Source organism: Hemiscyllium ocellatum, chromosome 12 (genome assembly GCF_020745735.1).
Source record: "Hemiscyllium ocellatum isolate sHemOce1 chromosome 12, sHemOce1.pat.X.cur, whole genome shotgun sequence".
Lineage (NCBI taxonomy): Eukaryota > Metazoa > Chordata > Chondrichthyes > Orectolobiformes > Hemiscylliidae > Hemiscyllium > Hemiscyllium ocellatum.
This window is the reverse complement of record NC_083412.1, coordinates 88,828,733-88,855,210: the sequence shown is the minus strand read 5'-3', so window position 1 is coordinate 88,855,210 and position 26,478 is coordinate 88,828,733. Positions and strand designations below refer to the sequence as shown.

General features: G+C 40.8%; 1 protein-coding gene across 4 annotated transcripts in view; it reads right to left on the bottom strand.

Moving 5' to 3' along the window:
• appa (amyloid beta (A4) precursor protein a) overlaps window positions 1-26,478 on the bottom strand; it is a 178,665-nt gene that overhangs the window by 47,538 nt on the left and 104,649 nt on the right. For all 4 annotated transcript variants that reach the window (XM_060833843.1, XM_060833841.1, XM_060833842.1 and 1 more), the window contains exons 5-6: window positions 23,438-23,631; window positions 7,727-7,893 (exon numbers count right to left, since the gene is read on the bottom strand). In XM_060833843.1, the coding sequence (XP_060689826.1) occupies window positions 7,727-7,893; window positions 23,438-23,631 (361 nt within the window). The remainder of the gene's footprint in view (window positions 1-7,726; window positions 7,894-23,437; window positions 23,632-26,478) is intronic.

Here is a 26,478-nt window from a genome sequence, read left to right as displayed (position 1 = left end):
CACACATGGAGCCCAATATGACAATATCTCCAAAATGGTCTCTCAAGTGTTTAGGGATGTACTGAAGTTATGGGTTATAAGTTAGGGTGGAACAGTGGCTCAGTGGTAAGCATTGCTGCCTCACCGTACCAGGGACCCGGGTTCGATTCGGTTGACTGTCTGTGAGGAGTTTTCACATTCTCCCCATGTCTGTGTCGGTTTCGTCGCACAATCCAAAGATGTGCAGGTCAGGTGAACTGGCCATGTTAAATTGCCTGTAGTGTTCAGGGAAGTGCAGGTTAGGTGCATTAGTCAGGGGCAAATGTAGAGTAATAAGGTAGGGGGTATTAGGTCTGGGTGAGTTACTCTTTGGAGGGTCAGTATGGACTTGTTGGGCTGTATGGCCTGTTCCCACATTGGAGGGATTCTATAAATTCTATGAGGTTCTATAGAAAAGCAAGCCTTACATTTAAAAAAAATTATTTTGAGGTGGTTACTAGACAAGTTGATGAGGGTTGAGCGGTGAATGTGGTGTATATGGTCTTCAACAAGGCATTGATAAGATTCCCATGGTAGGCTCGTTCAGAAGGTCAGGAGGAGTGGGATACAGAGAAATTTAGCTGTCTGGATACAGAATTGGCTGGTCGACAGAAGACAGCGAATGGTAGTGGAAGGAAAGTGTTCTGCCTGGAAGTCAGTAGTGAGTGGTGTTCCGCAGGGTTCTGTTCTTGGGCCTCTACTCTTTGTAATTTTTATTAATGACTTGGATGAAAAGATTGAAGGATGGGGTAGCAAGTTTGCAGACGACACAAAGGTTGGAGGTGTTGTTGACAGTATAGAGGACTGTTGTAGGCTGCAGCGTGACATTGACAGGATGCAGAGATGGGCTGAGAGGAGGCAGATGGAATTCAAACTGGATAAATGCGAAATGATGCATTTTGGAAGGTCGAACTTGAAATTTGAGTATAGGATTAAAGACAGGATTCTTGACAGTGGAACAGCAGGATCTTGGTGTGTAGGTACATAGATCCCTTAAAATTGCCACCCAATTGGACAGGGTTGTTCAGACAGCATATAAGAGTTTATAAGAGAAATTTGAGGGTTCGTATGCTAGGTTTACCTTACATGAGGATCAATGGTCGGCACAATATTGTGGGCTGAAGGGCCTGTTCTATGCTGTACTGTTCTATGTAAGAAGATTTAATGACATGGAATATACAATACTGAAGTGACCATTCAGGAAAACCTATGCTCCATTTGAGCCTCCTCTCATTCATCCTCATGTCACTTCATAATAACCTTCTACTGCCTTTCTCCTTAAATCTCTCAATACTTTTTTTCTGTCCATCACTCCGTGGCAGTAAATTGTAAATTTTTACCATTCGAATAAATTTCTTCTCAATTTCTTACTGCAATTCATGGTGACTGTTTTATATTGATGATCTCAACCTTTGAACTATTTTATAAGTGGAAACACACACTTCGTGTGCTATTCAAAACTCTTCATTTATTTTAAACATTTCCATTAAGTTTAATTCAAAAGAAAAAAGACCCAGCTTATCTTTCCAGATAATTTCTCAGCTCTGGCATCAAGCATGGAAGCTTTTCCTCCACATTATCATTGTACTATTTTCATAATGCCATCAAACCAGCGGACAAGGGGAGTGCAGTGGTAGTTTTGGCGCACTGACCTCTACAACGCTGAAGCCAGGCACCAACTCAAAGACACTTCTTCCTACTGCTCCCTTGACCACGACCTCGCCCCCTCATGACCAAATCATCATCTCTAAAACGGTAGACAACCTCATCACCTCAGGGGATCTCCCGCCCACAGCTTCCATCCTCATAGTTCAGGAACCCCGCACTACCCGGTTCTACCTCCTAACCAAGTTTCATAAACCTGACTGCTCCAGCCGACCCATCGGCTCGGCTTGCTCCTGCCTCACTGAACTCATCCCTACAGATCTTGATACTGCTCTATGCCCCCCGATCCAGGAACTTCTCACATACGTTTGGGACACTACCCATACAGTTCGTCAACTTCACCAACACATTCCACCCTGACCTTTGCTTGGACTATCTCAGACAACTCCCTCCTCTCCCTGGACCTCTCCATCTCCATCGACAGTGACCAACTCAAAACAGACATCTTCCACAAATCCACCTATGCCCACAGCTTTCTTGACTACACATCCTCTCACCCTGCCTCCTGTAAAAACATTATACCTTGTTTCCAATTCCTTAGCCTCCGCCGCATCTGATCCCAGGAGGATCAATTCCACAACAGAATACACCAGATGACCTCCTTCTTTAAAGACTGCAATTTCCCTTTCCACATGGTCGATGATGCCCTCCAGCGCATCTCATCCACTTCCCACACCTCTGCCCTTGAACCTCACCCTCCAACCACAACAAGGACAGAAACCCCTGATCCTGACCTTCCATCTCACTAACCTCCATATACATTGCATCATCCTCCACTATTTCTGCCACCTACAAATGGACCACACCACCAGAGATATATTTCCCTCCCATCCGCTTTCCGTAAAGACCATTCCCTCCGTGACTCTCCCGTCAGATCTGCGCTGCCCACCAACCCACCATCTCCTCCCGGCACCTTCCCCAGCCACCACAGGAATTGCAAAAATCTGCGTACACACCTCTCCCATCACCTCCACCAAAGGCGCCTTCCACATCCATCAGTGTTACCTGCACTTCCATACATCATTTATGTAATTGTTGCTCCCAATGCGGTCTCCTCTACACTGGGGAAACAGGATGTCTACTCGCAGAGCGCTTCAGAGAACATTTCTAGGTCACCCACACCACCCTGCCCCAACGCCCTGTGGCCGAACACTTCAACTCCCCCTTGCACTCTGCCAACAATATGCAAGTTCTGGGCCTCTCCCATTGCCACACCCTAACCACTCAATGCCTGGAGGAAGAACATCTCATCTTTAGCCTTGGGACCCTCCAGCTACATGGCAGCGATGTGGATTTCATCAGTTGCCTCATCTTCCTTCGCCCATCTTATCCCAGTTCCAACCTTCCAACTTGGCACAACAGTCATGACCTGTCCATCTTCCTTCCCATCTATCCACTCCACCCTCCTCTTTGAACTACCACCATAACCCCTACTCTGTTTACCTATCGGACTCTCGGCTAGCTTAGCCCAGCCCCCCCCCCCCCCCCCCCCTCCCTCATGAGCCACATTCCTGATGAAGGGTTCTTGCACGAAACTTCGTTTGTCCTGCTCTCCAGATGCTGCCTGACCTGCTGTGCTTTTCCAGTACCTCACTCTTGACTCTTTTCATAATGCGTCAACCAATATTGTATGCAATAATTTATGCAAGGATGGTATAACCAAGGCTCAAATTCACGTTTTGGATTAATTCTAGACTTTGCAATCTCATCCCCCTTTCAATAAACCCTAGTTCATGGTTGATTTGTTATAGTCTTGACTGGCCTTCACTCCAGCTTTGAGTAATTTGTATCCATGACGACTTTGCTTCACTTAATTCCGACTATTTTACAAGGAACATGTGACATTAGTTTTTCTCATTAAAATGCAATACATAAAGTCTGTCTTGCTGAATTCCACTTTTCAGAATGGACACAATTGAAAGTTTATTAATCTTTCTTACAATGTGTTCCATCCTTAAACAGTACTGACTAATCCTGCAATTTTGTTATTAACTTCAAATTTAGAAGTTCATGCATTACATGTTAAAATCTATACTGTTAACTTAAATAGCAAATGACAATGAACTCTGCACCAAAAAGTTAAGATTACAACTTCTAACTCTGCCAGTCTGAATTGTTACTTTGGTCCCTTCTCGTTTCTTTATTTTTCAGTCAGCTGACTATCCATTCTGCCACCCGGACTCCATATGCTGTAGTCACATTACTTGATTTAATATATGGTATTTTAAATCTAAGGCATTTTGGAAATCTGAAATGTGTCCTGAATGGTTTCGAGCTTCTTGACTTTTGTTGGTGCTACACTTATCCAGGCAAGTGGGGTGTATTCCATCACAACCTAGACTTGTACCTTTGGTAAACAGAACTGGGGAGTCAGGTCGTGAGTTTTGGTTCAGGATTACGAGCCTTTGACCTGCTCTTCTAGCCACTGTAGTTATACAGTCAAAAGGTGTGGTGCTGGAAAAGCACAGCAGGTGAGGCAGCATCTCAGAAGAGGAGGAGTCAACGTTTTGGGCATAAGCCCTTCATCAGGAAATGTCGACTCTCCTGCTCCTTGGATGCTGTCTGACCTGCTGTCCTTATCCAACGCTGCACTTTTTGACTCTGACCTCCAGTCCTCACTTTTTCCCTTCACAGCGGTTATATAGCTGATCCATTTCAGTTTCAGTGGAACCACCAGAATGTTGACAGGAGGAGATTCAGCAATCGTTTAAAATCTGATTGAAGATTTGTAGCTCGGGTATCTGTTGTTGTGGTTCTGTTCGCCGAGCCATTAAATGTCAAGCGATGATGGTTGGACTCTTTCCTGTCAAAGGCAGTCATTTACTGGCACATATATGTATGAATGATACTGACACTTGTCAGTTCAAAAGCAAATGTTGTCCAAGTCTTGCTGCATTTGGGCATGTATTTGGGAATGGTTAAAAATTATGCAATCATCAATGGGTGATATGTTGGCTCAGTGGTTAGCACTACCGCCTCACAATGCCATGGACCCAGGTTCAATTCCAGTCTTGGGTGACTGTGTGGAGCTTGCGCATTCTGTGTCTGTGCGAGTTTGAATTGGGTGGTCTGGTTCCTCCCAAAGTCCAAACATGTGCAGGTTCGGTAGACAGGCCATGCTAAATTGACCTTCGTGACCACAGAAACATAGGCCAGCTGGATTATCCATGGTTAATGTAAGGTTACACAGATAGGGTAGGGGGCAGGGCTTGGGTGGAATGCTTTTCGAAGGTTGAATGCGTCGAGAGGCTGCTTTCTGCACAGTAGATTCTATTATGATGCTATGATTCCATTAGCTTTTGCTGGAAGGTCATTGATGAAGTAGCTGAAGATGGTACCTGAAGAATGGAGGGGCTGTTCTGGTGCAGTGGTAGTGTCCCTACCTTTGAGCTAGGAGACCTGGGATCAGATCCCACCTGCTCCCATCTGATCTCAAAGCAGGATGACGATTATAAAATATCTAATCTGAAGAACGTCTGCAGCAATATCCCATGGCCTAGTTTATTGAATGCTAGCATCCAAAGCTGTCTCTCTTTGTCCTAGGTATGACTATAACCAGCAGTGTTTTCGCTCCTTGATTCTTGGAATATCTCCTTATAGGGTTTCTTATAGATTAGAAATAAGCCATATTTCCTGATCTGCTTTACCTCTTCTGACTGATTAGGTTTCAGGGGGAGATGAAATACCTATATGCAATCACCTATGTTAGTGACATTTTTCCACAACTTTATTTATATATTTCTTTGCCATTTTGACCCCCTCATTTGTTATCTCTTGATAACCTCCATTTGTGTGATTGATTCTTGTTATCTATCACCTTTATTAACACACATTCTCTTTCTGTCTTGGTGATGGTGGATTTTTCCTGACTATGACTGTTAACACAAATAAATGCAACCACTTCATTTCTTCCGTGTCTCAGTTTAAACTCTCTACACATGCACACCTCAAAAGCCGGACGAGAGAGTATCCTCAGGTATGCACTGGACTGAACTTAATGGTTACCACATCAGGACCAGAACCCTCCATCACCTTGCCAACTATCCCAAAAGCAGAGACTGATCACAGCACAAGTTCAACACCAACAAATTCTGATTTGGAGATGCTGGTGTTGAACTAGGTGTACACAGTTAAAAATCACACAACACCAGGTTATCGTCCAAAAGGTTTAATTGGAAGCACAGTAGCTTTCGGAGCGTCGCTCTTTCATCAGGTGATAGTGGAGGACTCAATCCTAAGACACAGAATTTATATCAAAAATTTGTCTTCAACATATTGTCTAGCTATCACCCATCGTTACAGCTAACCTGAGAATGCAACTTTTTAGAAAAGGTTTTGTGAAACTATCGTGGTATTCAAACCGAAGAAAGACTCAACAGACAATCAAGGTATTTTTCAATGTATAATTTCAGTTACATCACACTGTAAATTTCTGATATAAATTCTGGCTCTTAGGATTGAGTACTCCACTATCACCTGATGAAGGAGCAACGCTCCGAAAGCTGGTGTGCTTCCAATTAAACCTGTTGGACTATAACCTGGTGTTGTGTGATTTTTAATCAATAAGCTAAACATCTTTTAAATCAGCAGTATGCTGGAAGTTAGGTCATACTTAGTATAGACGATATTTTCCATCGATCAGTGCACTCAGAATTGTTCAATCAATAGAATTTCTGGTTATAAATCAGTAAAGGACAAAGCAGGCATAAAGGGGATTTAAAAACAAAATGAATCACATTTGATTAACTGCAATGATTTAACTCACCTTTTACTTCAAGCAATTTTGGGGGACTAGAATTCCTATTATTGTTGTTTTGGTAATTTTTGACATAACAAAGCGTAATAATCTGATTTCAATGGTTGTTCACCCAAATACAACATAGGTAGGCATACAAGATCAAACTCACCAAATTCATTCATATTTTAACATTTCTTTCTACCATTAGCTGTAGTTGCAATAATTACACAACTTACTGGAGAGCTTCATGAGCAACATTGCATTGTGAGATAACTATTCAGAAAGATGAGCATGAGCATTTAGTCAGGTCACAAAACTGAAAGTGGTGGAGAAACTCCTTACACACTCAGCTGATTTTCTCTCCAGAGATGCTTTCTCAAGCAGTTTATTTTTATATGTAAACATAAAACAGAAGAGACTCTCTTTGCTACATTTAAAACCGTGTCTCCCCCCCTATGATTATTGTCTGCCCAAAACGCCCTTAATATTCTTTGATGGTTAGATGATGACCCAGCAGATGCCTATGATGTTCTAGAAAAATGTTATGAGGCTGCTCACGCATTCTGATACAAACTTTCTATAGATATTGTACAGAACAATTTTCCAAAAATCGACTATAATCTTCATGATTTTTCTTTGAATAACCTATAGAGGGTTCGTTATCCTTAAATTCAATCTCCAGTAAAGTACAAATAAACAATCTAAATACAGTACTGCACACTTGTGAAACTGAACCAAATATGTCCCTTTGCTTCTTCAGATGTAACTGGAGAATGTATTCTAATCCAGTGTACTTGCACAGGCCAATTCTTCCTTAACTACTCATGTAAGATTAGTGCAAACATCACATGTAAAGATAGCATGGCATCTAGAGAGGAGAAATAACCAATGTTACTTGGATTTTAATAATTCACAATGACTTCAAAGCATGACCATGAACTTGCTTCCAACCTTTTCTCTTTTCATTTTTTGAAACATCAACACGGATGAGAACATTTTCCCAATTAGTCCATATTGTCATGGTGTGCAGCACAAACTTGAATAAATAGGTATTTTTATTGGAAGCACTCCCCTGGCCCACCACCATTCTGAAGAGTTTCCAGTCCAAACAGACTTGACAGTTTCAATGAAGTTTCTTTCTCCACAGATGTCCCCAAACCTGTGAAGCATTTCTGATTTTTATGAGAAAAACATGTTAAGCTCCAATTCTATGCATTTCTGAAGAAACAAAATATATCAACTGATTCATTCTGCAGACAAAATTGTGGTATAATAAAGATTTTTGCAACCTTTTCTTTCCATTACCTCTCACAACTTCTTCAATGGCCTCTGTAGTGGTCGTTGTACTACTGGTTGTATGCTCAGTGGGATCCTCATACTGGTCGTCAGCATCTTCACCATCCAGATCGTCATCATCGTCATCATCAATTTCACTTTCATCCTCTATTGGTTGTTCTTCAACAATTTTATCACTGAAATGAACAAAGTGAGAATAGTTTTTGAATGTGGATTTTAAGAACACATTGACAATCTGTAAGAAATAAAGTTTAAATTAGCAAACTGCCCTGTCAAACTGACTGAAAGCCAACTTGTTCTCTCCACAGATATTGCCAGACCTGTTGAGTTTCTGCAACAATATATTTTGTGTGTTGAAACAGAATGCCACTATGCACAATAAAATAGACAAAGTTAAAAGTTAGGATGCATGAATGGGGGGGGGGGGGGGGGGTGGTGGTTCCAAGATGGCATGATCTGAGAAGATCGCACTGCAGAGCTCTGCATTGTAGCACAAGCAGGACGAAGCTTTAACTCGCCTAACCCAGGCCATCGTGATATCTTGGGACTCCGCAAAGATCGTGGAGTTCCAAGAAACTTCTAAAAAGTACTCACCTGTGTTTCCAGCCATCCAGAGATGCCGAAAAGGAGATGCGCAGCATCCGAGGCCAGGGCTGCAATTCAGCTTACAGGATCCTCAGAGCCAATATACATTCCAGGTTTTGGTGAACGAGCTCTTGAAATCGCACGAGATGCTGGGGATACAGATTGAAGGGAAGCTGGCTCCAAACTCTCTCATGCTGCAGAAGCATGAGCAGCAGCTCGGAGATCTGGAGAAGAGGATGGATGAGGTGGAGCACAGGGTCACAGTCATGAAAGCTGATGCCAGTTCATCCAAGAATAGGATCCAAGCCATGGAGATGCAGGTCCGTAATTTGTGTGACCAAGTGGATGATCTTGAGAACAAGGGCAGGAGGAAAAACATTCGGATCATCGGTCTGCCTGAGGGTGTGGAAGTTGTTGAGGACTGGCTGCCGAAATTCCTTGACTTGGAGGCTGGCATGAGAGGATTGAAGATAGAGGGGGCTCACAAGGTTGCAGAATGGAGATTGGGTCTGGGTCAACATCCTCGTCCTCTCCTGGTGCGGTTCCATCATTACCATGATAGGGTGTGTGTCATGGAGGCTTTCCGAGTTCAGGGGAAGGATCCGAAGACTCTAATTTACGAGGGCTCTAAGATCATGTTCTTTCAGGACTTCCCAGCAGCGGGGATCCAGAAACAAAAATCTTACAACTGTGTCCAGAGAAGACTGAAGGAGCTTGGGATTCAGTACTCCCTGAGGATGCATGTATTAAGAGCAGTGACTGAGCGAGAGAGAAAGTGAGAGAGAGCGAAAAGAAACAGCAGCTTATGAAGAGATGACCTCCACGAGAAGGGCAGTGGCAGACTTGGAAAAAATGTCACTCAGAGCCCTTTCAACCTGTTTCTACCAGTCAGAGTCAAATGTGTGATGTCACAGCAAAATAGGTAGGTGACTGTGGCTATTTCTTCCATGTCTCTATTTATTGGCCAAGGATTTTCAATTGGGATACATTATTACAGCTGAAGAATATAATTAAGAAATTCATCCTTAAAATATTTACCATCGGAATTAGGTATAAGTTATAGCTGGGCAGGCAACATACAGTAGCTGCAGTGACACAGAGCTGAAGATCCACAGAAAGACTACAGAAAACATTGTCTGCTCGAAAAACTTCTGCTCAGAATTGATGATGTAGACAGCAGGAGAGGGAGAGGTACCTGGACACTGTTTCGTGAGGCAGTCAAACCCTCGAAATTAACTATGTCAAATTTGCATTTGGTCAAAGATAGGAGGATGTGACTGCAAGTGAGGCAGGTATACGGATCCAGAATTTGGCTTTGGAGGAGCCTCAGCCAGTTCCGCTGAAGTTAGAAAAAAAATAGAAATGCAAAGAGACAGAAGAGGTGCAATTAGTGAAGAAGCAAATGATAATGAAGAGGCAAAAGGAAGGGGTAGAAAACAGAAGCAGAGGAATGCAGCACAAATGAGAGTAAGTTATTTGCCAAAGTAAGTAATAATGGCAAAACTCAAAGTTTAAGGCTCTTTTTCTGACTGCACACAGCATTTGTAACAAGACTGAGAACCTAGTGTTCAAGGATATTTGACATTCTAGCTGGGACAGCTTTGTTAATAAAAGGTGAGTCGGACATTCATGTAATAGCTCTTACCTTCAATTTGGGTATGAATGAGGAATAGCAAAGGAAGAGGGATTTATCTATAGATCCAAAATGTTATCTCACTGCACAACAAAGTTTAAACTGGCAAATGGTGGAGGCAAAAGGTACTACAATTGTTTTGGTTAATTTTAATCTACACAATTAATGGACAAATCATATGGACAAGGGTGACATGGAAGATTATTTTCCAAAGTGCATCAGAGATTATTTCTTAAAGCAGCATATTATGGATCCTACCCGAGAACAGGCAATTTTAGGTCGAGTAAGTTGTAATGAATTCGAATTATTAAGAAATCACTTAGTTAACAATCACAACATGATAGATTTCAAATTAAGTTTGAAAGAGAGCAAACTGGGTCTCCAACCAGAGTCCTGAATTTAAAAAAGGGAAATTACAGAGATTATGAAGAAAGACTTGTCTAAAGCAGACTGGGAAAATAGACTAATTGACAATGACAGACATTTAATCATTTCATTAATGCTCAGCAAAATTTTCTTTTGGAAAAAAAAATGACTCAATGAGAAGGATAAAACACCCATGGTTAAAAAAGCCTGTCAAAGAGAACATCTGATCAAAAACTAAGGCATGCAAAGTAGCAGCAAACACTAGTGGTCAGCCAGAGGATCGGAAGCTTATCTTTTGGAACTAAACGATGAATAAGCTAATGAGGGAGAAGATTGTAATAGTCGCTATCTTGAGGGACAAAATATTTGACAAATTAATTGAACTAAAGGCAGACATGTCACTAGGACCAGATGGCTTGCATCCAAGGGTTTTAAAGGCAGTGGTTGCAGAGATTGTAGAGGCATTAGTTAAAATATTATTTAACTCATTGGATTCTGGAAAGGTTCCAAAGAATTGGAAAACTGTGAATTGGACACTATTGCCCAGGAAGCAAGGAAGACAAAGTAGGAAACTGTAAGCCAGTTAGCATCACATCTGCCATTGTGAAAATGCTAGATTCCATTACTAAGGAGAAATTGCAGGATATTTTTAATAAGCTCAATACAATAAAACAGAATCAACATGGTCTTGTGAAAGGAAAACGAGGTTTGATGAATTAGATAAGAATTCTTTTGCAGAGTTGATAAAGGGGAACTGGTAGATGCATGTATTTCAATTTCCAGAAGCACTTGACAAGGTGCCACATAATATGCTACTGCACAAGATAGCAACTCATTGTATTGGGTATTATATATTAGTAAGGATTGAGGAAGCATTAACACACAGATGACAGAGTCAGGATTAATGGTTCTTTCTCAGGTTGGAAAGTACTAGGAGTCACACGGGGATCTCAATCACACATGACCTATATTAATGATCTGGAGGAGGGGGCAGAGTCTAATGTATTCAAATTTGACAGATGGAATTTAATGATAGAAAGTATGAGGTCATGCTGTGGTAGAAAGAATCAAAGGACAAAACTATTGTTTAAATGAAGGAAGACTCCAAAAAAAGGCATTGTACAGGGATTTGGGCGTTCTTGGACTGAAACACTTTGAAAATAAACTTTATCACACTGGAGCAGCAAGTAAATGAGGACGTAAATGGAATTTTGGCGTTTATTGTTCAAGGATGGAGTTTAAAAATAGACAAGTCTTGCTACAACTGTGCATTGTTGGTGAGTTACACCTGGAACACCATATATTGTTTGGGTCACTGTATTCCAAAATGGTCAGACTAGAATTGGAAGCAACTCAAAAGAGATTTATAAGGCTGATTCATGAGATGAAGGGGTTGACTTCTCAAGAATGGCTAAACAGGTTAGGCCTTTATTCATTAGAGTTCAGAAGAACAGAGGTTATCTTGTTGAAACTTAAGATTCTTAGTGGGTGGCAAGGTAGACGTTGAAAAAAAATATATCCACTAGCAGGGGAAGCTTTAAATTAGGAAACTGAGGTACAAAGGAACTGCTCGAGGTGATGCACTTTGCAAGGTCAAATACAGGTGGACATTATACAATGAATGGCGGAACCCTTAGGAGTATTGATACGCAGAGGGATCTGGGTGTGCAGGTCTACAGATCATTGAAAGTGGCAGTGCAGGTAGAGAAGGTTGTAAAAAAAAAGGTCTATGGCCTCTTCATTGGAAGGGGCACTGAGGATAAAGATTGGCAAATTATGCTGCAACTTTATAGAACCTCAGTTAGGCCACACTTGGAATATTGCGTACAGTTCTGGTCACTAAACTACCAGAAAGATATGGATACTTTGGTGAGGGTAAAGAAAAGATTTTGGAGATTGCATGGTTTGAGGGATTTTAGCTGTGGAGAAAGGTTGGCTAGACTGGGTTTGTTTTCACTGGAATATAGGAGGTTGGGAGGTGACATAATAGGAGTTTATAAGATTGTGAATGGCATGGGTAGAGTGGAAAGTTTGAGTCTTTCCCCGGGGTGGAGGAGTCAATTACTCAGTGACAGGTTCAAGGTGTGAGGGGAGAACGTTTAAGAGAGACGCATGAAACAAGTTTTTCCACAAAAAGAGTGGGGAGTACCTGCATTGCCAGAGGTGATGGCGGAAATATACGCAACAGCATCATTGAAGAAGCACTCGATAAATACATGAATAGGAATGGAACAGAGGGATATGAATCCTCTAAGTGGAAGGGTAAAATGTGTTGGTGCAGGCTTGGAGGGCAAAAGGACCTCTTCCTGTGTTGTATTGTTCAGTGTTCTTCTTTGCTTTTCCAAAAAGGGAGTCAATGCCTCAAATTTTCTGTTCTACAATTCTATGGAGACTAGATAATGGGAAGTATTTAAAGGAGAGGTAGCTAGAATTTTGAAATATTGAGCATTTAAGGGTTTTGAGGAACTGGCATGGAAGAGGAGAAGAGGAATGGAGTCCAGGGGTGGATCAACTACGATCTTGCTAAATGGTGGTGCAGGCTTGAGACGCTAATTACCGGTGCTCTTATTTGTCATGTTTAATTTGTCAGTTTAGCAAAGTATTTCAAAAGGCATCAAAAGGAAAATGCTATTAATATCATCATACAGATTTAAATGAGGTGATCTGTATGGATTGCATTCTTTTACTTATTCCTCTCTATTATTAAGTCTCAAGTCAAAAGGTGAAATCTTCGCTTATCCTAGTATGCAATTTTAAAATATCCAGACATGTCAAAATGTGAAGAAGTCATTACATACTCCACTTTAATGACATTCCCATGTTATCGCCTTTTATGAAGTTCAAATGTTTGTCCCGAGGTGCACAGAGTAAGAAGTAGAGTTTGTAATCTGGTTAAATGATAAATCATTAATTAAACAGCTTGTGACAGAGCCGCCTTGATCCCATTCAAAATATAGAATTATCTTACATACTAATGCAACTTAATGAATTTTATAAATCCTCTAAAAAAATTAGACATTTTTATAGCTATAAAAAAGGTCATTGACCATGGGGAAATGATAGATATGCTGAATGATTTATTTTACTTCAATATTCACAAAAAAAATAGAATAGCTTGCCAGAAGTCCCAAAGAAATTATCAGAGGATCAAAGACAAGGCTGCAATAAACTTTGCTAAACTAAATCATCAATACTGTAATGGGAAACTGAAGAATGACAAATCCCCAGGACCTAATAGTTTCCATTTACAGTTGTTAAATGCTGTTTTTCCAACCGTAATCTTTCAGAGTTCCTTGAATTCAGGAGTTGTACCTCTGGATTGGAAATTTGCTCACGTCACTCCACTCTTTAAGGGTGACAGAGGGAAAACAGGGAATTACAGAGCACTTCACCTAACTTCTGTGGTGGGAAAATTGTTGGGAGTCTATAATCAAGGATAAGGTAACTGATCACCTTGAAAGATTTCAGTTAATTAGGGAGAGTTAGCATGGATTCACAAAGTGTAGCTCAGACTGGACAACCGTTTTGCAGGACACCTATGCTCTGACCATAAAAATAACCTCAAGCTTCCAGTTGCCTGCCACTTCAACACACCACATCGCTACACCAAAATTTCTGTCTTAGGCCAACTGCAGTGCTCTAGTGAGGCTAAATGCAAGCTGAAGGAACAACACCTTATTTTCTGCGAAAGCTCCTTACAGCCTTCAGGACTTCAACACTGAGTTTAACAATTTGAAAACCTGAATGCCGTTATCTTCTCTGAAACCCCAAGTACTCAGCACAACCAACACATTTCCAACAAATTACACTTCGCGTTAGCAGCCTCCTAGCAATTTTCTCTCCCAGCTTACCATCAACACATGTCTTTACTTGAATAATCTTTTTCTCCTGGCATCATCTCCATGCACTCCATCACATCTTGACCCCACACCCTCCCCTCTACCTTGATGAGCACAAAGACCACCCGTCTCAAGTTATTTTCAATTCGGAAGAATGGTTCCTGGACTTGAAACATTAACTTTGCTCCTCATTTTACAAATAATGCCAGACTTGCTAAGTTCATTCAACACTTTTTGATTGTCTCTGGATTTGATGTTTTTGCTTCCATTTCCTAGGTCAAAGCTTGGTAGCCCATCCGGTTTTATCATTTTCTTTAGATTTTGGAGCAGTTGAGTCTTGTGCTAGGTCATTTCAGAGGAGCAGGGGAATCGACGTTTCAGGCATAAGCCCTTCTTCAGGAATGAGTAGGGTGTGCCAAGCAGGCTAAGATAAAAGGTAGGGAGGAGGGACGTTGGAAATGCAATAGGTGGAAGGAGGTTAAGGGGAGGGTGATAGGCCGGAGAGGGGGGGTGAGGGCGGAGAGGTCGGGAAGAAGATTGCAAGAAGGCGGTGCCGAATCTGAGGGTCGGGACTGAGATAAGGTTGGGGGGGGGGGGGGGGGGGGGGGGGGAGAGAAGGGAAATGAGAAAGCTTTCTCATTTCCCTGAATGCAGATTTCTCCAGCTTTCTCATTTCCCCTCCTCCCACCTTATCTCAGTCCCAACCCTCAGACTCAGCACCGCCTTCTTGACCTGCAATCTTCTTCCCGACCTCTCCGCCCCCACCCCTTTCCGGCCTATCACCCTCACCTTAACCTCCTTCCACCTATCGCATTCCCAACGCCCATCCCCCAAGTCCCTCCTCCCTACTTTTTATCTTAGCCTGCTGGGCACACCCTCCTCATTCCTGAAGAAGGGCTTATGCCCGAAACGTCGATTCTCCAGCTCCTTGGATGCTGCCTGACCTGCTGTGCTTTTCCAGCAACACTTTTTTTTAGCTCTGATCTCCAGCATCTGCAGTCTCATTTTCTCCTAGGTCATTTCAGAGGGCAGTTAAGATTCAATCACATTGGTGTGGATCCGGAGGCCTTACCAGATGACTGCATTAGTGAACCAGGGCTTTAAATGACAAATGACAGAAACTAATCAAATAATGGGTCTAACAGCAGATTTTCTTGAATTTGCATTTCACCATCTGCCATTTGAAATCAAACCCATACCCCCAGAAAATTAGCTTTGGGCTCTCGATTTCTTGCCCAGTAATGTTACCACTATGATGCTGCCTCCCTGTGCATTGAATTAGCCTGTAAATGTGTGAGAAACAATTTGTTGTAAATTGCAGTACTTTAATAAAAAGCCTTTGAGTTTAAGAAATTATAGAATCTTAGATTATTGCAAAATGTTAACTCCCATTTCTTTTTCTGTGTATAAGTATTTATGAAAGACAAATAGTTCATATTATCCTATTAAACTTTGTGTACCTAATGAGTGCTCAGAGCAAACATATTTTGGAATATAACGCATTGCAAGTGCCAAACATTTACAAGGTCAGTTTCCATGGGCCTGGACTGTACATGTTGCCATCCTATTATTTGTCTGAAGCTTGTTCTTTACTCTACTGCAGCACCAATTAACATTTTTACACACGTTGTGAGATATTAAAGAGCAATGGTAAAGTTCTTTCCATTAATTAAGAAGTTATGCCTAATATGGTCCACTGGTCTAACTTCTTGACCTCGACCACAAGGAAGACAAAGGCAATAAGAGCTTGGGAGCAGCAATAAAGGATTCTTTCCAAATCATAAACCACCTTCATTGGGAAATATATTGCAATATCTTCAATGTCATAATTTAAATGTTGAAATTCCTTCTCTAACATTAGTGGTTCAAAGCAGCAGCCCTCCACTAATATTACAAGGACAATTACAACCAGATATTAAAGTGCAGGTATTGCCAGTGATGGCTGCATCCTATGAAAAAAAAACTCATTGCACAGTTTTGAAGGTCAGCAAGGGGGTTCACTTCAGTTTTCTGGACAATATTTATCCTTCAGCAAATTTTACTAAAAAAAAATCGGTCATTAGTTAAAAGGGTTAGTAACCAGTGCTCAGATCTTAAAGAGTTTGGAGACATGAAAAAGACATGTTCGATGTTAGAGTTAATATAATCTGGAATGTCTGTTTTCTACACTCTAGCAATAACAAATTTAATGAAGTACTGTTGAAGTGATGGGCTTGGAACATTGCAAGATTGTGACTTTATCTGTTATAATTGGTTACTGCACTCAGGCAAGATGCAGATGTAAGATGTAGGAGTGGAAATAAGCCATTCAACCCATCAAATCTGCTCAGCAATTCAATGAGATTAAAGCTGATTTGAAAATTCTCAACTCCACTTGCTTGTCTGATTCCCTTACTGATTAGGAATCAGTCTCAGTTTTGGTAAGACTAAGTTATAGGCTTTGATGTAAGAAAACACAAAGATAATCAGCGCAAGTTCCCATTCGTTCTTGCTATCCAATAATCTTTTGTTGGAAAACATCTTTGTGAATTGCTATGCATGGAGAAGATTGAGCTTAACTGGTGACATAGTGTCATAGAGATGTACAGCATAGAAACAGGCCCTTCGGTTCAACCCGTCCATGCCGACCAGATATCCCCAATCCAATCTAGTCCCACCTGCCAGCACTTGGCCCATATCCTTCTAAACCCTTCCTATTCATATACCCATCCAAATGCCTTTTAAAATATTGCAGTTGTACTAGCCTCCACTACTTCCTTTGGCAGCTCATTCCATATAGGTACCACACTTTGCGTGAAAATGCTGCCCCTTAGGTCTCTTTTATATCTTTCCCCTCTCACCCTAAACCTACACCCTTTAGTTCTAGACTCCCCGACCCTAGGATAAAGACCTTGCCTATTTACCCTATCCATGCCCATCATAATTTTGTAAACCTCTATAAGGTCACCCCTCAGCCTCCGACGCTCCAGAGAAAACAGTCCCAGCCTGTTCAGTCTCTCCCTATAGCTCAAATCCTCCAACCCTGGCAACATTTTTGTAAATCTTTTCTGAACCCTTTCAAGTGTCACAACATCTTTCTGACAGGAAGGAGACCAAAACTGCGTGCAATATTCCAACAATGCCTAACCAATGTCCTGTACAGCCGCAACATGACCGCCCAACTCCTGTACCAATACATTGACCAATAAAGGAAAGCATACCAAACGTCTTCTTCACTATCCTAGCTACCTGTGACTCCACTTTCAAGAGCTATGAACCTGCACTCCAAGGTCTCTTTGTTCAACAACACCCCCTAGGACCTTACCATTAAGTCCTCCTAAGATTTGCTTTCCCAAAATGCAGCACCTCACATTTATCTTAATTAAACTCCATCTGCCACTTCTCAGCCCATTGGCCCATCTGATCAAGGTCCTGCTGTAATCTGAGATAATCTTCTTTGCTGTCCACTACAAATCCAATTGGTGTCATCTGCAAACTTACTAATTATACCTCTTAAGCTCACATCCAAATCTTTTATATAAATGACGAAAAGTAGTGGATCCAGCACCAATCATTGTCTGAAAAATCACCCTCCGTCTTCTACCTTTGAACCAGTTCTGTATCTAAATGGCTACATCTCCCTGTATTCCGAGAGATCTAACGTTGTTAACAGGTCTCCCATGGAGAACCTTGTCGAACGCCTTACTGAGGTCCATATAGATCACATCTACCGCTGTCCTCATCAATCTTCTTTGTTATTTCTTCAAAAAAACTCAATTAAGTTTGTGAGACGTAATTTCCCACACACAAAGCTATGTTGACTACCCCTAATCAGTCCTTGCCTTTCCAAATGCATGTAAATCCTGTCCGTCAGGATTCCCTCCAACAACTTGCCCACTACCGACATCAGACTCACTGGGCTATAGTTCCTGACTTGTCCTTACCACCCTTCTTGAACAGTGGCACCACATTAGCCAAGTTCCAGTCTTCCAGCACCTCACCTGTGACTAATGATGATACAAATGTCTCAGTAAGAGGCCCAGCAATCACTTCTGAAGCTTCCCACAGAGTTCTAGGGTACACCCGATCAGGTCCTGGGGATTTATCCACCTTTATGCGTTTCAAGACATCCAGCACTACCTCCTCTGTAATATGAATATTTTTCAAGATGTCATCATCTATTTCCCTACATTCTATATCTTCCATGTCCTTTTCCACTGTAAATACTGATGCAAAATACTTGTTTAGTATCTCCCCCAATTTCTGTGGCTCCACACAAAGTCCGCCTTGCTGATCTTTGAGGGGCCCTATTCTCTCCCTAGTTACTCTTTTGTCCTTAATGTATGTGTAAAAATCCTTTGGATTCTCCTTAATTCTATTTGCCAAAGCTATCTAATGTCCCTTTTTGCCCTCCTGATTTCCCTCTTAAGTATACTCCTACTGCGTTTATACTCTTCTAAGGATTCACTTGATCTATCCTGTCTATACCTGACATATGCTTCCTTCTTCTTCTTAACCAAACCCTCAATTTCTTTAGTCATCCAGCATTCCCTCTATCCACCACCTTTCCTTTTACCCTAACAGGAATATACTTTCGCTGGATTCTCGTTATCTCATTTCTGAAGACTTCCCATTTTCCAGCCATTCTTTACCTGCGAACATCTGCCCCCAATCAGCTTTTGAAAGTTCTTGCCTAATACCGTTAAAATTGGCCTTTCTCCAATTTAGAACTTCAACTTTTAGATCTGGTTTATCCTTTTCCATCACTATTTTAAATCTTATAGAATTATGGTCGCTGGCCCCAAAACGCTCCCCAACAGACACTTCGGTCACCTGCCCTGCCTTATCTCCCAAGAGTAGGTCCAGTTTTGCACCTTCTCTAATCGGTACATCCACATCTTGAATCGGAAAATTTTCTTATACACACTTAACGAATTTCTCTCCATCTAAATCTTTAATACTATGGCAGTCCCAGACTATGTTTGGAAAGTTAAAATCCCCTACCATAACTACCCTATTATTCTTACAGCTAGGATCTGGGATGTGATATGAGAATCAACAACTTCGAAGTACTGCATATGTACTTTAATTAACTTCATCAATACTGATAGAGGAACATCATATCATTTAGTTAATTTATTGTGACTGAAAATTTTACAGTTACTGAAAATTTTACAATCTGAACACTAGATTTGAAGTCAGGACAAAGGTAATATTCAACATGAAGCTCTCATTCTGTGATAATTTGCAAACAATGACAGATGGTTGGAACTGCTCAACAATAAACCCCTTCAGGCGCTACTGAAACCTAATTCGGAAATTTGTAAGACAATAAACATCTGCCATTTCATTAGCTTTTCACTTATTTTAAAGATCAATTACGTGAGTCATACAAAGCAGGAAGTTGCAGGGCAGGAATAGCAGCGTCCTAACAGGCCTCAACACCTCAGGGTAAGAAAGAGGTTGGGGGTGGGGTGGGGAACATTAACAGTAACTGCAGAGTGTCTGCATCAGATGATAATTCAACTGGGTTTGGCTATGACAGGTGTGTGGCTCAATAACGAGTCAACATTTGTTCATGAACTTGAGTCACTTGCTCGAAAAATATGAAGGCTTACTTTAAGAATCAATACTTAAAGAATATTTGTTGCAATAATTTAAGACACCGCTGACTTGATGCAAACTTGAATACATTACAATAAAATCTATTAATTCACCTATTCACAAGTGATAACAATGGTTTAAAACTCATAGCATTCCAAACAATTCAGCATTTTTTTGAAATGAAGCTGAATCTCATTTAGTTGAGAGATTAGATTAGATTACCTACAGTGTGGAAACAGGCCCTTCGGCCCAACAAGTCCACACCGACCCGCCGAAGCGCAACCCACCCATACCCCTACATTTACCCCTTACCTAACACTTATTTATCATGGCCAATTTACCTGACCTGCACATCTTTGGACTGTGGGAGGAAACCGGAGCACCCGGAGGAAACCCACGCAGACACGGGGAGAACGTGCAAACTCCACACAGTCAGTCGCCTGAGGCGGGAATTGAACCCGGGTCTCAGGCGCTGTGAGGCAGCAGTGCTAACCACTGTGCCACCGTGCTGCCCGTGATTCTTCTTCTGAAATATTAACTGCTTAACTCTTTACAGATGTTGCCAGAGTTCTCAGTATATCCAGCATTTTCTGCTTTTAGTTCAGATTTCCACCATCTGCAGTATTTTGCTTTTGCTGAATGCTTGCTGCGGAATGTGATTTCCTTTTGAAACAAACATATGTAAAACCACAAGGAGGAAGTACTTGCATTCATATAGTGTTTTACAGCCAACACGGTACGCTTGAAGTTCAGCCACTGTTGTCATGTAGGAAACAGAACACCAGGTTCCACACACGAACCCCCAATTGATAATAAGCAGATGATCTTTTTTAGATAATGGTTGAAGGATAAATATTTATTGAAACACACGTATCCTCCTTTTTCTCCAAAACAATACCACAGGCTCCTTTACCCCTATGTGAGAGAGTGTGTGGGGCCTAAAATTCAACGTCCCACTGGAAGGTGGCATGATCAAAAGTGCAGCACCAGAGTGGAGGTCTAGATTTTGTGTTCAAGCCTCTGGTGTGAGACTTGAACCCACACCATTTCATTGTAAAGTGTGAAAATTGAGCCACAATTAAATAAGCTAAACTGTCTGAAATTCTTTCAAGTCTAAATCTTAAATACAAAGGACTGACTGGATAAAACAATGATGTGGAGGTACTGGTGTTGGGCTGGGGTAGACAAAGTTAAAAAGTTAACCTGGTGTTGTGTGATTTTTAAATGAAACAACACAAAGCCAAAAGGAACTTTAAATAAGTGACAAGTTGAACAATGAAAATTCAATTAGCCTCCAATATAATTAAAGTGTAATGATCTTACAAAGGCTCATTACTTCAAAACCTTTTGCCACAAACAGCATGCTCACACAAATGTAAAAATTCATAATATTAATTTCAAAAGGAATTTAATTTTTAATGCCACTGGTACTCAATGGCAATTTTAATTTTTTCTGGTCACCATAACCACTTAAGAGTCATCCAGTCAGAGATGTAGAGCATGGAAACAGACCCTTCGGTCCAAGTCGTCCATACCGACCAGATATCCCAACCTAATCTAGTCCCATTTGCCAGCACTTGGTCCATATCCCTCATTTACCCATCCAGATGCCTTTTAAATGCTGCAAACGTACCAGCCACCACCACTTCCTCTGGCAGCCCATTCATACACGCACCACCCTCTACATGAAAAAAGTTGCCACTTAGGTCTCTTTTATATCTTTCCCCTCTCACCCTAAAACTATATCCTCTGGTTCTGGACTCCCTCACCCCAGGGAAGACAAAGACAGGTCACGTCCAATTTAGCAGAGCACAAACTAGGTTACATAAAGTACTACTGTTATTTTAAATTGGATAATAAAATAGAACAATGAAGCTTTCAGAACATTGTGATTTGTTTGCCTTTTGACCAATTCATATCCCTTTCTTGCTGGGTTAAGTAACTCACACAAGTAACCACTTACATGTGAACCTTGACATGGAGAATTTGCATGTTCAACCTGAAAGGGAAATCATCACACCCAACTCTGATCCTACTTATCCCAGACATGTACAATGAGCTAATTGTCAATGGATAAGAAATCTTGAGCAAAATGTTCTGAGGAGTGGTTACCAGTATCAGATTGCCATTCCACTCTTTTTCTTGAGAGTTCTGCATTTCTCACCTGGACCTCTGAATCAGGCCGTGTGACCAACATGTAGCTTACCTGATCGGAGTGCCTTCCAGCACAAGAGGACATTAGCTTAAGACCAAGACACACTTCTCTTACAAAGCTATACTGTGTTAAAACTGAGTTTAAAGGTTCCAAAGCTCCTTTCACAAGCCACCCAAGAGAGTTTAAGTGTGTAAGGTAACTGGTTGAATAAGAGGGGAGAGCAGTGGGCAGGATAGCAGGCAAGAGGGGCTGGGTGGACATCAGGTAGGAGGGGTGTGGTGGTGAGAGGGGGTGAGAGGGTAACAGGCGATGAGGCAATGGGAAGTGAAAGGTAGGATGCCAGGTAGGTGACTGAGGGGCTAAAGTGGCAGATGACTACGTAATGGTCAGTGGGAGGTCAGTAGTGAATTTGGGTGCTTAATTTTATAGTTACTCAAGTGTTAAAGTAAGTTTTAATCTCTCTAGTCTTTCCTGGATAGCTACTTAGGGAAAGCAATTTGTGATTTGCACACTTTGATGTCTGTGTTTCTAAACACAGAGTGACATATTTTTCCAGAGAGCTCCAGCAAAGAATGTCTCTGTATTTATCAGAGACAAAACTGAAATACGGGGAAATTTGTAAGTACTGCGGAACTGTCAATTTCCAATGCTTTTGTTAACAAATGTTTGGTATTAACACTTGAGGAATTTCAGAAAGAAATGTTCGGTTTAAAAACAGTCAAATCTCTGCTGAACATGTGGAACTTAGAAATCATCAACAGCTTACAGATAAAAATGTAACCCAAATGGATCAGATGCCATAAATTAAAGTTGAATTGACATCTTAAAGCATCTATTGATAGTCATTAACGGCAATTATGTTTATTTAAGAAAATCTTAATTTTTAAAATTATTTGCTCACAAATGTGGGCATCATTGGCTAGGTCAGCATTTATTGCTATCCCCAATTGACCGGAGTGTTGTTAGGAGTCAATCACATGGTTGTGGTCTGGAATCAAAGGCAGACCGGACCAGGGAAAGATGGCAGATTTCTTTCCCTTAAGAACAGCAATGAATCAGATAGGTTTTACCAACAATCAACACCAGTTTCATGGTCATCATTAGATTAATTTTGGATTTAAAAAAAAATTGAATCCAAATTCTACCATCTACCATGTGATTTGAGCCTGGGTCCCCAGATCACTACCAGTGTCGCTGGATTAATAGTCTAGCACTAATGCCACTAAGTCATTGCGTCCTTGGAAATGGATAAATTAATATTTTTAAAAATGTGTCTATTTAGACATTACCATAGTATTGTCATATGATCTGGACATCTGGATCTTCCAAAATATAACGTTAAAATAATTTTTCCAGTAAACATTTTCACAAAAAGACCAAAGGTTTGCATATTCTTGATTCACACTGGCCAAATTTGTTCTATGATAGCAATGTAACTTAAAGTGCACAAACTTCATTTATCATTCGATGTCCTTAATATTTGCCTCATGCAAGTTTAATTTTGTTGTCCTCGAACAAAGGTTACTTAGAAAATTAAAATGCAGGAAGATAATCCTCACCTGCCATCTGCATAGTCAGCATCATCACCTCCCCACCACACATCAGAGTCTTCTTCATCCATGTCGGAGTCATCAATCTTATCGTTTTCTTCTGGAATGGGGCAGCAAACAAATTCCACCCCACGAAACTCATCGATACCGCAAGGCAGCAGCATCCCAAAGTCATGCAGGTTCATTATCTTATCACCACAGGTCTGAAGAAGTGTAAAAAATAAAGAGACTCTCACATAGTCCTTATTTCAATTAAGATTTTTTTCTCTTACATTAGACAGTTTCTCTAGTCAAGCTTTGAATGACTTTAATTGATGCCACAAAAGAAAGTACCAGATTTTCATTTCATTTTCCTCAGTTCATACATGATTTATGAGTGGACTTTGGTAGAACTCCTTTGTCAGCATGTTCCCAAAAACAAGCAAGAAAGGAATGTTTCTGTTTGCACATACATACCATGCAAAGAAGTTTTAATGCACAAGTGTTTAAGTGAATCATGTGAAAATAAAGAAGCACATTTGTAAGGGCAGAGGGTGAGTTAAGAGAAGATTAATAAGATGGATGGAGTGGAACAATAAAGAAAATTTAATCTGAAACAAAGATTACAAAAGCTCATAATGAATTGGACTGACTTCCAATCAGTGAAAACGCTGGAGTAAAAGAAACATGATGCATCAATCACTTGCATTGATAAAATATTAAAGGGAATAATTTCAGCAACTGAAAACCCTAAGTGACAAGCCAAACTACATGCCAGGTAACAATGTAAGCTAAAATCTGCATTACTGTGAAGATTTGAAGCATATATCCCAACTTTTCTTCATTATTTTGATTCTCTTTAGCTTTCCCTCCCACCAGGAAATGTTATAAATAAATTCAAATTACTGTGAGCGCTTGAAATCTGAAACAAAAATAGAAAATGCTAGAAATACTCAGCACTTCTATTTTTGTCATACATAATTAAACTTGATCATTTATTAGAACCTTTGAGAGATTGGAGAAGCGACTAGGTGAACAGAAAAACTTAATTAGGTCCATTTGTTCAGTCTTAACTTGTATTAAAATATAAAATTTAATCAAGATACTTCCTGAATATTAACATAGTTTACTCAACTATCTTTGTATTTGCCCTGAATGTGCTCTGATGATCAAACAGAAAATAAAGCCCTAATTGTTTTGCCAAGTATTAATAGTTGCAGGCAGCTTTTGTGGGGAGGGATGTGGAGAAGGGATACAAGAACATAACTGTCAATTTTGTTCACACACAACAGCTCTGTATTACATGATAAAAGCAAAATACTTTGGATGTGGAGTTGTGCTGCTGCTGCGAGACATGAAAATTTCATTAGCACTTTGTTTTTCTTCTGTACCACTAAACTAGAATATGGGCCTATAAGAAGTCAATGTTGTATGTCCAAGGCTAAATTTCGATAGATGCAATTCAAGATCTTGAAGGACTGATTTAATGTACAAAGAACAAGAAAGCTTGATGCTTGATACTTTTACTTCCTCTGACCCCATCCAGTTCTACTGAGTGGTGAAGCTAAGACATTCTCACCCACATCAGGTCATGAATCGGCACAAGTCTCATCATATCTGCTTTTTAGGGTTAGACAGGTAAAAACTGAAACTGAATGAAGGGCTTATGCCCGAAACGTCGAATTTCCTGTTCCTTGGATGCTGCCTGACCTGCTGCGCTTTTCCAGCAACACATTGGCAGCTCTGATCTCCAGCATCTGCAGACCTCACTTTTTCCTCCTAGACAGATAAAAATCTTGATGAATAACATTGACATCCAGTCTACATTTTTGGGACATGGGTTTAAATCCCATTACTGCAGGTGAAGGAAATTGAATTCTGTAATCTTTGGATTACATTGGAATCTCCCTGCTTTCTGTCAATAAATAAGACATTGTTAGGCTAATGTACTGAGCAGTTTGCCTGATGCAGAGGTCTTTCATACTCCTGCTGGATTGCTGTCAGGCCCCAAACTATTTGCTGTATCATTGCCTCCAGCTGTTTTAAACAATTACATGAACGGAATCAAATCAGTTGAAGTCTGAAATATGAGACCTTGGAGATTTATTAGCAAGCCTGGATGGATCATCCAAACTGTACTTCTGGTTCAAGAAGTTTCTTTGAAAATGTATTCTTGGTATGTGGATGTGGCTGGGCCTGAGTATATTGCCCATCCTTAGCGGTTTGTCACTTAGCAGTGGTGAGCTGTTGCAATCCATTTGGTGGCGGTACATCCCCAGTGCTTTCAGGGAGAGAATTCCACAATTTGATGATGGTGTTCACATGTAACTGTTGCCCTTGTCCTTCTAGATAATGGCAGTTGTAGATTTGAAAGTCTTGGTAAATTCATGCAGTGCATCTTATAAATGGTTCTGCATTTCAGCCATGTCTTTAGCAGTGACACATAAGACTCAGGCATCATTGAGGGTGAGGATGTTTCTGATGCATTTCCTTTCGGTCAGCTGTTTAATTGTCCACCATCATTCAAACATTGACAAAACAGGACTTCAAAGCTTTGATCTAACCCATTGATTATCGAATCACTGAGCTGCACCTACAGCGTTCTGAATCCAAAGTTTAGCATGCATGTCATCCTGGAGGTCAGTTAGTTGTCAGCTGGTTTGTGATATAAAACGATGTCACTGGCTGAGGTCACCATGAAGGTCCCAACTTCTCAATCTTCCCCTTGCGTGAGATGTGGTGAACCCCAGTTTAACCACGATCAGTTGTCTAATAAAAAAGCTGCCCATTTTCCTCTAGGACTAGGGGACCTTTTCCTTTCATCCCGTGTTGCAGCTTCACATGGTTAGTTCATGATTTTAATATATCTGCTGCTGCTTCAGGCATCATCTCCTAGATTCTTTGATGAACTAGAGCTGATGCCAGTTTAGATGGAGGCATATGCTGGGCCACATGTTTGTTAGTTTATTGTTGAGTACAGTTTTACAACTGCTGTTGGCCCAGGACCTTCCAAATACCCAGTTTAGATTCACTTCAGCTGGAAGAGTTTCTATTACATTTAGTATAGTGGC